Source organism: Diabrotica virgifera, chromosome 3 (genome assembly GCF_917563875.1).
Source record: "Diabrotica virgifera virgifera chromosome 3, PGI_DIABVI_V3a".
NCBI lineage: Eukaryota > Metazoa > Arthropoda > Insecta > Coleoptera > Chrysomelidae > Diabrotica > Diabrotica virgifera.
Genome location: NC_065445.1, coordinates 205,404,782 through 205,416,787, shown reverse-complemented (window position 1 = coordinate 205,416,787; position 12,006 = coordinate 205,404,782). Strand labels below are relative to the sequence as shown.

Here is a 12,006-nt window from a genome sequence, read left to right as displayed (position 1 = left end):
TAGGAGTAATCTTAGCCCAAAGATAATCTATAAAGTCCAAAAAAATAGTGAATGTAAAAAATATTATATTTTTTTTTGTTTAGCTAATGCCTCGACAACTAATGGCCATTGGCATGGTAGGTACGGTAATTTTGAACAGTTAGGTACCTAGTGTCATGTGTAAGTAGTGTGTGTGTGTTGAGTAAGTGGCTTGTTACTTTGCAATGTCGACGTCTTTGTCTTTGCAAAGAGACGCTAATTGTATCCGAACGTCTGCGGTCCCTCCGGTGAGAACCGATCCCACGAGGACAGAAACTATATTCATTTATTAATTTATAATAAATGAAAAATTTCCGACCCTGGTGAGATTCGAACCCACAACCTTTCGGATTTTTTCGATCCAAAGGCACGCGCTCTTACCACTGAGCCACGGAGGGGGGTAAATATTATATTTATATATCAGCGTCTCTCAAAATTTGGCGCCCCCAAAATTCTGGCGCCCCGGGCGGTCGCCCGGCTCGCCCGCCCCTTTATCCGGCTCTGCTTTAAGGCACTAGTGCTTTAAAAATTTTATGGCACTGCAATTCGTATTGATCGTATAGGCAGATGTAATGTCAAAAAAATATAAAAATGGAATGTGTCAAGTTCAAGTAAAAGTTTTTGTAGATATTGTCCTGTAATTACGTTTGTAGAAAAAATATTGCATGATATGCGTGTTAAAAAGTGCATTTTTAAGGCACTCATGTGAATTGCAGAACTCGCTGTCGCTCATTCTGCAAACTTTCACATGCGTGCCTTAAACGTGTACTTTTAACACTTATATCATAAATAACTATTGAAATACTGATTACAAAAATTTATAGTTTTAAGCCTTTCTGAGAGCATATGCGCAAAAATTTCGCTCGAATTATTTTTAAATGCGTTCATTTTTTTCGAATACTGAGAAAACCTTAAGTATTTTTAAAAAAATTAAACGCAGAAAGAAATATTACTGTATTATCCATGGTCGAAAGTCCTTGAGAACTTCTATAATATTTATTTTAATAAGTAACAGGGGTGAAAAAAATAGTATGATTTTTAATTTTAAATATATATTACAAAAGAAACTTTTTGTTCATTATAAGGGACTTTCTGCCCTCGGGAATAATGTAGTCTTCTATTTTGCGTTTAAATTTTTTAAAAATACCTATTAGTTATCTCAGGATTCGAAAAAAAAATAAATGCGTTTAAAAAGAACTCGACCGAAATTTTGCGCCTACGCTCTCAAAAAGGATTAAAGTATTAAACATTTTTGTATTGTTTGAATTTATGCGACGATTGACGATCCACTGTTTTAAAGATTGGTTGAACAGGTGTTGCCAGTTGTATGGTCCTCACTATGTGTATCGTAAGTTATTCAACAGGGCATAGAATATACATGGTTAGAAAATATACGCCAAAGTCAGCGCCTCTATGCGGAAAATCTCTGAACTAAAAATTGATGTGGACCATACAAAGTGAGGTCCCACTTTTTTTTGTAAAAAAACAGTGTTTGCTATCAGTACATGTCTACGAAAAAGTCTTACATTGATTGACTAAGTGAGGTCCGTATACTGGACCTCACTTTGTACAGGACCTCACTTCAACCGCAGTTTCTTTTGATATGTGGCTCACTTCATACGCTGGGAGTAAATATATATATATATATATATGATGTATTTTTTAATAGACAAATTAATATTGTATATTGTAGATATGTATAGTAAAAAAATGTAATTGTTTTTTTCACGCCCAGGGCCTATATGGCCTGTTGAACAAAATAAATAATAATAATATGTGTAGTGTAGTGGTCCAAATTATATGCTTCTACCATTAAATGCACAATAATTCTTATAATATTTGCACGAATCTGCCGCATATAGGTACATGTGAAGATACCTTAACAAATGGTACTTAACATAACTAAAAAGTTAAAAATATTTCTTAAAAAATATTTTTACGCTCTTTTTAATGGCCGTATTAACTATTTGAAGAATTAATACATACAGGGTGATATAATAAAAAAAACATTTATTTTTACATAAAAACCAGGCAAAACACAACTTTTGGTAAACCGATTCTTCCGGTTCAAAACCTCGATCTTATACATCAAAAAAAGAACCTATATATCAAATTTGGTGGAAATCTGAAGTCCCGTTAAAACGTTATCGTGCTATTAGCACATATCTATAGTCGCCATTTTGAATCCCCGTCATTTTTATAAAAGGCAAAACCTGAGATGGCCTCGTATCTAAATTTGAACTTTTGTATGAGTAGTATATGTGTTCCAAATTATATACTTTTATCATTAAGTGCACAATTCTTATATTATTTGCACGAATCTGCCGCACTACGAAGCAGAGGAAGGCCCCAAATTAGATGGGCGGATGATATCAACAAGCACGAGGGCTCTAGATAAATAGGTAACTGTAGTGACAGACAGAGAAGAATGGAAAAGGATTGCGAAGGCCGATGTCCAAAGACGGGCCGAAGAAGGCTAATTTGATAGGTAGATAGCTCCCCACTCCTCAACCTATTCAGTTTGGAGACTTTAACCCTTTCGCCACTGAATTCATTTTTACATGTAAGAGACTGAAAATATTCAGTTTTATAATCAAAATTATTAATTTAGACACAATATGTATATAATTAGTCGTAAAATTCTCATTTGTCCGTTATAGGGAGGTGCGAAATTCTGGCCCCAACAGTAGTTTTGATTTAGATTTTAAGGTCCCATCAGTAATAAAAAGAGCAATTACAAAAGAAACCTTTATTAAGAAATAAGGTATAAATGAAATTCGAGGGTTTAGTGTCAAACAACGTTAACTACATTTTTTGTGAAATTGAGATATATCTATAATCGGGTTCCCCGTTTTTGACTTCATTTAGTAACAAAAAGCTCTATCTCTATCTGAAGCAGATTACAAAATGCATTAAACGTTAACTACCAATTGTGAAAAAATTGTTCATGTCAAAAACATCTAAGAGGTGATAACGTTATTTCATAGTGAATTTCGTGATAAATCAAAAACAGTTATCGACTGTTAACGTTTATTGACACTAATATTTTAAGCTGTAATTGTAGACAGCGTTATTATTATAATTCGTATTTGTTTGAAAAAAGTCATTTTGATACTGGATAGCTAAATACATTTGTTTATTTTCGATATTGTTCGATTCTACCATCTGATTACTCATTACATGATTACAATAATCTGAGTACTCAATACATTTTTTAGTTTTGCCGAAGTTAAAAGAAAACATATTTATGTTATTTTCTTTGCCGGTTACGTATATATTTGTCGAAATTATTTAATATTTTGATTTTGTCAGTGTTTAACAGAAAAATGTCCAGTCGTAGCACAAAACTTTGTATGACACGAAGCACTAGCGGGTCGTGGATCTTCTGAGGTAGCCTCTTGCCTTACAAATACAATGAAAAGTGAAGTTACTGGGAAAGACTTCGCTTTTATATCTGAAACTTGTTCGGGCCAAAATAGAAATTCAATTGTTTCCGCAATGTTTCTGTTTACTGTTGAAACACTAAATATTTCAAAAATCGACCAGTTATTTTTTGGGCCCGGTCATTCTCAAATGGAATGTGATATGGTCCATGCCCACATCGAAAACGCGAGTAAAGGCTTGGAAATTTATGATCCATCGGGATGGTATATGTACAGTGATTAAAATGGCTTTGAAGAAATCAAAATACGAAGTAGCTGAAATAGATCAGGAAGACATTTTGGATTTTAAAGAACTTCAAATTCAAATGATTAAAAATAAAAAACTGACATGGAAGGAAATGTCAAATGGTTGAACATAGTTTGGCTACAATATGCATATTATAAAAGAAGACACTGCACACAGTTATTCACAACTTTACAAAATTTAAAATACAGAGGAGGCAACTTCGAACATTTTCAATTAACACACTTGTGCCAAGAAGAAAATACGACAAGCCGTTAACGATTTATAATAAAAAGTTAAAAGGTTTAGTAGAACTCTGTGAGCAAAAATTAAAGAACAATTTCTTTTACTAGAAGTGTCAAGGAAGTGTTTAAGTGTTCCTAGAATCTTCAAGGAAGGGGTGATGATCATAATGAAAATGTTTCAGAAGATGAAGACGTTTAAAGATAGTGTAAGTATTTAGACTTTTTTTATAAGTTTAATATTTATATGTTATTCTAAAATAAAGTTTTTTATTTAAATGCACTTATAACATTTTTAATAACACAGGCTTAGTGCTGCATTGGATATGCTGAAAATTTTAAAAGTATCAGCTAATTTAAATTAAAGTCAAACTAGATATCCTGAAAAAAGGGTAAATATCAGGTAAATTTTCGCAACATTTTAGGGAAATTACATTTTTACATTTTCACCCAGCAGTACTAACCCTGTAGTAAAACCATTATTGTCAGGTGCGAAGTTAACGGTACAAAAAATATATATCGGTAATATCAAAAAGCGTTATCAGGTCATTGTTAGAAAAAAATCTATTTTTTTCTCTGTAGAATAACAGTAACCTGTAATAATTTTTATAATATGTCAAAGAAACCATAATAAAACTATATAAATTTACAGATTTTTATTGTAATGTATTTTGCCTCCGTAATCACAAATTTGTTGGCCGATATTACGTTTCAAAACAGTTTTTTGCATTTTATGCCACTTTATGTTTTTGTAGTTAACGTTGTTTGATACTAAACCCTCGTGAATTTAATTCACGTATGACTGGAATGTAAAAAAACACTTTTTGCTCAACGGGACATTGCATCCAACACATAAAGTTTTTGTACGGCTTTCCTTCTTCTTTTGAGAACAACTAAAACATCTTTTACTGCTAGTTTGTTTTGGAAGGTGATCTTCAATATTTGTCATAATTTTTTGTTTTTTGTGTGCCTACCTGGGCGACCAGAGACTCTTATTTTAATTTTGTCTTTGTATCTCCCCAAACTTATCAACTGCTCAGCTACTAGTCTAAGAGCTGGGAGCGGATTTTGTGCGTGACAAGTAATATGGAAAAACTATACGGGGATATGTTGAATTAGTTGTGTGCATGACTTTCACCAACGGCCGGAAACCAGAGTTGGGGCCGAGGGTAGTTATAAGGGGTCAAAGTCCCGGAATTTATTATTTTTTTTATGACGCTCATGATCGAGATAGTGCACGAAAATTTGGGAATAAGTAGGTCATGACGTACCTAAGTAAAATCTCTAGTGGCTCAACGCTGCGTGGCCGACAAAGGGGTGGGGGTAGGGGTGAAAATAAAAAATATAAGGGGATTTTTGCGACGTTCGTGATTGAGATAGTGCACCAAAATTTGGGTATAAGTAGACCATGACATAGATAATTAAAATCCCCAGAGCCGGAAACCAGAATGGGGAAGGAAGGTAGTTTTAAGGGGTCAAATTTCCGTTTTTTATTATTTTTTTTTGTGACGCTCATGATCGAGATAGCGCGCCAAAATTTGGGAATAAGTAGGTCATGACGTAACTAAATAAAATCTCCAGGAGTGGAACGCTGCGTGGCCGAAAAAGGGGTGGGGCAGGGGTGAATATAAAGAAATGTAAGGGGTTTTTTGCGACGTTCGTGATTGAGATAGTGCACCAAAATTTGGGAATAAGTAGACCATGACATAACTAAATAATATCCCCAGAGGCGGAAACCAGAGTGGCGAACGAGGGTAGTTATAGGGGGTAAAAGTCGCGGTTTTTATTATTTTTTTTTGTGGCGCTCATGATGGAGCTAGTGCACCAAAATTTGGGAATAAGTAGGTTATGACGTAACTAAGTAAAATCTTCAGGGGCGGAACGCTGCTTTGGGTACAAAGGGGTGGTAGGCAGGGGTGAGTATAAAAATATATGGGGGTTTTTTTTGCCGTTAGTGATCGAGATAGTGCACCAAAATTTGGGAATAAGTAGATCATGACATTACTAAGTAAAATCTCCAGGGGCGGATCGCTGCGTGGTGGACAAATGTTGTGCCGGGTCACAAAAAAAATAATACACACTGCGACTTTGACCCTTTAAAAAGACCCTCATCCCCAACTCTGGTTTCCGGCTCTGGGGATTTTAATTAGGTAAGTCATGGTCTACTTATTCCCAAATTTTGGTGCACTATCTCAATCTAGCACGTCGCAAAAAACCCCTTGTATTTTTTATATTCACATCTACTCCCACCCCTTTGCCGGCCACGCAGCATTCCACCCCTAGAGATTGTACTTAGTTACCTCATGACCTACTTATTCCCAAATTTTGGTGCACTATATCGATCATGGGCGTCAGAAAAAAAAATAATAAAAACGGCGATTTTAACCCCTTATAACTACCCTCATGCCCAACTCTGGTTTCCGGCTCTGAGGATTTTACTTAGTTATGTCATGGTCTACTTATTCCCAAATTTTGGTGTACTCTCTCAATCAGGAACGTCGCAAAAAAACCCCTTATTTTTTTTGTATTCACCCCTGCCCCACCCCTTTGTCGGCCACGCAGCGTGCTACCCTTGGAGATTTTACTTCGTTACGTCATGATCTACTTATTCCCAAATTTTGGTGCACTCTCTCGATCATGAGCGTCACAAAAAAAAAATAATAAAAACGGAGATTTTGACCCCTTATAACTACCCTCAACACCAACTCTGGTTTCCGGCTCTGGGAATTTTACTTAGTAATGTCATGATCTACTTATTCCCAAATTTTGGTCCACTATCTCGTTCACGACCGTCGCAAAAAACCCTTTATAATTTTTATATTCACCCTTACCCCCACCCCTCTGTCGGCCACGCAGCGTTCCGCCCCTAGAGATTTTACTTAGTTACGTCATGACCTACTAATTCCCAAATTTTGGTGCACTATCTCGATCATGAGCGTCATAAAAAAAATAATAAAATCCGCGACTTTGACCCCTTATAACTACCCTCGGCCCCAACTCTGGTTTCCGACCGTTGGTGAAAGTCGTGTACACAACTAATTCAACATATCCCCGTATAGTTTTTCCATATTACTTATCACGCACAAAATCCGCTTCTATCTCTCCGACTATACAGGTACTAAATAATGAAGAAAAGGAACTTTCTCCTTTTTATTCTGAATTTTAGAAAACATGCTCCATGAATTGATTACAGATGACACTAACAATTTGTAGAAAACTTTACGCCACCAATTAGTAGATTTTCTGTCTAAATCATTTATTGCCATCTTTTGATCAGCCAAATTAACCCCTCCCATATATTTATTGTAAAATACTACAGCTTCAGGGCAATCAAAAGTACATTTTTCGCCTGTTTTAGTTTTCTTTCAATCTGTGATAGAGATGGTGAGTGGCAGTTTGATAAAAGTAAAACTTCTTTAGTGTCCTGCCATCTAACGGCCATTACGCCTTTATCATTTACCAATGAATCAGATACAACATGCGTGTTTACATTGGGACTCACATCAGTAGCTTCGCCACTCCCGTTATTACCGTTTTATTTCATTAATGGAATGACATTCGTCATCGCTGCTTATATCTGCTTCTTCAGTACTGCTGTTACCTTCTTCCTCTTCGTTGCTCATTTGGATTCCTCCTTCACTTTCATCTTCGCTGTCTCCAGGAATAGAGTCGGACTCATCAGATGCTGAAAGTGGTTCCTCTTCTGAGTCAGTTATATTATTTACAGCTTCTTCTAACTCTTTTGCACTAAGATTCCGGTTTCGTCGCACGTCTGAAAGAGAAAACGTTTATTACTATAAAATTACGATAGGGAACAAACGATCCCACTAGAATATTGTTTGCTAAAACACCTTATATTTTAATAACTATTAATTTTATTTTACTTACTTGAAATAGTATAAACGTCTGCACGCTTTATTCCTTTATTTTAATTGAAATAAGTAACGGATTCTTGCAATTTTATAAATAATAACTCAGACACCAGTGTTGCCGATTGTCGACGGTAGACTATCAATTACTGAAATATTTCATTTTTACGTCAAAGCGGATATATTTATAGCCATCAATAAACCTGAACTAGCGGCCGGGAACTATAGTTCCCCGCAGTGGCGAAAGGGTTAGTGCAGACACACTGTAAAATACGTATATTACTTGAGAAAGGTCCTCTGCCAAAACCGGTGTCGTGGTATAAACTTATAATAAATTTTGTGCAAGTATTAAAAATGAAAGTGTTTCAGTGAGTTACTGTTGGATAGATATTTAAAGTTTTTAACTTACCACTTATATCTCGTGTTAGGAATTTGTAAGCTATACCAATAAATGGAAGGCCAATGGGACCTGGTGTTTTGTAAGAGTACCAGTACAAACGCCTATTTTGCCATAAAAATTGTAAATACCATATTAAAATAACAACTCCACATAGTACAAGTAAGTACATACTGATAATATTTTGTAAGCTTTTTTCTACAAATTGGATTGAAATTTTTTAGGTTTTCCCGTAGTTTCAGTTAATACGATGGAAAAATCTAAAAAAGTAAACAGAAATATAAATATGTATATTTGAACGTGGGCCCGGATAGCTTAGGCGGCAGCATGTCTGACTTCCTCGTAGGTAGGCCGGGGTTCGAAACGCAGCACCGACGAGAATATTTAGACATTTTTAAAATGTTTATAGGTACCAGGTCGACTCAGCCTGAATAAAATGAGTACCTTGGGTTAAACCAGAGGTAATAAGAGGCGGTTGAAACGTAACACTGGCCCGGTGACACGCCAGATAATCTCATAAGAAACCAGATTGACTATATTTTAATAAATAAAAGATTCAAAAACTCAATAACATCAGTGAAAACCTACCCTGGTGCAGATATTAAGTCAGACCATAACCCACTAGTCGGTAAGTTTCGTCTGAAATTTAAAAAAATCCACAAACCTAATCCTATAAGATACGATCTCAAACAACTAAGAGATGATGACATAAAGCAAGAAGTACGGGAATATCTGAAGAACAACATATCTAAGTCAGAAGTAGTTAATAATGTTGACACAGAAATAAACCACTTAGAAAACATTGGGAAGGAAATATTAGACCAATACCTGTGACCGAAAAAGACAGAAAAGAAAAACCATGGATGACCGACGGTATATTACAGATGATGGACAGAAGAAGAGAATCCAAGCGGAAAGACTACGTTGCATATCAATTTCCAGACAAAGAGATGAAAAAAGCTGCCAGAGAAGCTAAAAACAGAAATTTGTAAGAACAGTGTGAAGAAATCGAGATATTGGAACGTAAACACGATTCCTTCAACCTCCACAAAAAGATCAAAGAAGCAGCAGGCATCTATAAATCAAAAAGGCCGGGACACTTAACAGATGCTCAAGGAAATCCAATAGTTGATATTGAAGAAACAAAAACAACATGAATGAGCTATGTGACAACAACATTTGAAGACGATAGGAATGTCACCATCACACAAAATAAAAATGACGATACCGGACCACCTATTCTCGAAGCGGAAGTAGAAGCTGCTATAAACAACATTAAAGAGGGAAAAGCCGCAGGACCAGACGAGTTCTACTCAGAATTTTTTTAAATTATGACTGTTATTATTATATTTCAACGTTTGGTTTGATTTACCACATTTAGGAATTAAGAAAGTGAAAAAAAGAGAAGTATATTAAAGTGTGTAAAAATATTTAATTTCCTTAGCTAAGCGCTTTCGACATAAATATGTGTCATCATCAGAGCTAATGCTACAATATAAAGTTAAACTAATGAGTAAAAAGATGTCTAAATACAAAGTTTTTTAACTTACGTCAAAGTATATAAAAAAGTACCGGCTGCTTCGGGTTGTAGGTGTTCGCATTACGAACATTGGTCTGCTGTGCAACTCCGGATGATGAAATATTATTTTTCTTTGATTACTTGATTTTAATTAAAATAATAAAACAGTAAGAACAACCACTTAGACGTTACAAACATATAAATTTTGGTCATGGTACGGTATCACCGAACCATTTTTAAGTGATGCAAGCAGTTGACTGACAGTGATTGATTAGACGTTGGATTTTAAATGTTTCATCTGTCCGGTGTTGACATCTGACAGCTGACGTTACAAATGAAAATTATTGAAAAATTTTTTTAAAAGGATAATTGAATAATTCATGTAAAGAAAATGTACGTTAGATGTCTGTACAATTACAATAATAATTTAATTGTCTAAAAGTATCTATTAAACAGATGACTTAGTGGCTTAAGACATAATATATACACTGTGTCATGACAAAAGGAAGAAGATAGTTGTATATTTTGTCTTTACTACCTTTAGCGTTGTCTTAGATGAATGATGTCTTAGATCTTCATCTAAGACAGCCCTAAAGGTAGTAAAGACAAAATATACAACTATCTTCTTCCTTTTGTCATGACACAGTGTATATATAAATATATATGACTTAAGCCACTAAGTCATCTGTTTAATAGATACTTTTAGACAATTAAATTATTATTGTAATTGTACAGACATCTAAGGTACATTTTCTTTACATCAATTTTTCAATTATCCTTTTAAAATAATTTTTCAATAATTTTCATTTGTAACGTCAGCTGTCAGATGTCAACACCGGACAGATGAAACATTTAAAATTAAACGTCTAATCAATCACTGTCAGTCAACTGCTCGCATCACTTAAAAATGGTTCGCTGATACCGTACCATGACCAAAATATATATGTTTGTAACGTCTAAGTGGTTGTTCTTACTGTTTTATTATTTTAATTAAAATCAAGTAATCAAAGAAAAATAATACACTCTGGACCAAAATTAACCGGCCACCTTAAAAATGGATCATTTTTGATGTCTTATATCTCGTAAACCTGTTGTCCGATTTAAGTGATTTTTTCAGTATGGTATAGCCTTATTCCTTGAAAATAGCGTTATAATAATATTGTTGCTAAACAGGTAAATTTTCATTGTATACCGGGTCTACTAATTAAACTGTGTTTTTTTTCTTAAAGTTTGCATCACCCTGTGAAATATTCTAGCATTTATAAAATATTGAAATTAAAACCTAACTATAGCCTCATGTCTTCTCAACATTCTGTTTTTTGATTCCTTCGCTTATGTTGGCTAATAAAAAAGTTAGGTAGTTTCCCAAGTAGCAATTTTTCGACGCATTGGTTGTCAGTACAAACAAATATATAACAGTACAAACAGTATATAACGTTACCCGAGAGCATTTTCAGTTGTTTCGGCCAACGTCCCCTACCCCGACTGACATTACGATGTTACAACGTTAAGTAATAACTTTAATTATACGGGCAACTTTTTTATTACCATTGTGACAACTACATATCACAGTTCAGTTTTTTCAACAATCGCAACGACTTAAAAACGTTATAATGGTAAACTAATTTACGCCCTGGCCGATTTGGGTTTTCTGGCCGACTCTGTAGTTGTCTGTCACGACCCTAGGTGTTGTTCTAGGTGTGTGACACGTTTGCGGCAACTTCAGAAGGAGAAAAAGAATTTACTTTATACCCTTATTTTTTTTCTTATGGGAATATATTTTATTTTGCTGGAAATTTTCGATTTATTTAACAACCTGTTTATTTGTTTTTTTAATAGCTGGTTTCCATTCCATTGTTCATTGTTTTACCAGTAGATTTGATAACCGTAACCTTTGTATCAGCTTTGATAGACAGGGGTGCCAGGTCAGTTTTTACTCTTTCAGCAGTTTTGCTTTCACAAAATCAGTAGATTCTTTTTAGGCCATGTAAATACAGTATATACAGTAGTAATATGCATATCCGTCCTAAATGTCCCAAGAAGAATTCCAAAAATTGGAAACCTAATTATTCCAAACCACCAACTACTGGTAATTACCATTTTTTAGCTAAAATCTACTAAATCACAAACTAAAATATACTTAAGGATTTTTGGGATATATTTGGGATTTTTTATAATGAAAACAACAGCTAACTTAAGGTGATAGGTGCAAAATGTCGCCTGTTAAAATGTTCAATGTAGTTTAAATGTTTTCACTTTTTGCGAATCCTGAGAACACTAATAAGTATTTTTGAA

The 12,006-nt window shown here is 34.6% G+C and overlaps 1 protein-coding gene across 20 annotated transcripts in view; it reads right to left on the bottom strand.

The window, feature by feature from the left end:
• Positions 1-12,006, bottom strand: part of LOC126882335 (cytochrome P450 4C1-like) — a 389,204-nt gene that overhangs the window by 308,997 nt on the left and 68,201 nt on the right. For 18 of the 20 annotated variants that reach the window (XM_050647215.1, XM_050647227.1, XM_050647230.1 and 15 more), the window contains exon 2: positions 8,205-8,452. The exons of the other annotated variants lie outside the window; for them this stretch is intronic. In XM_050647215.1, the coding sequence (XP_050503172.1) occupies positions 8,205-8,364 (160 nt within the window). In that variant the 5' untranslated portion in view covers positions 8,365-8,452. The remainder of the gene's footprint in view (positions 1-8,204; positions 8,453-12,006) is intronic. 20 annotated transcript variants of the gene reach the window in all.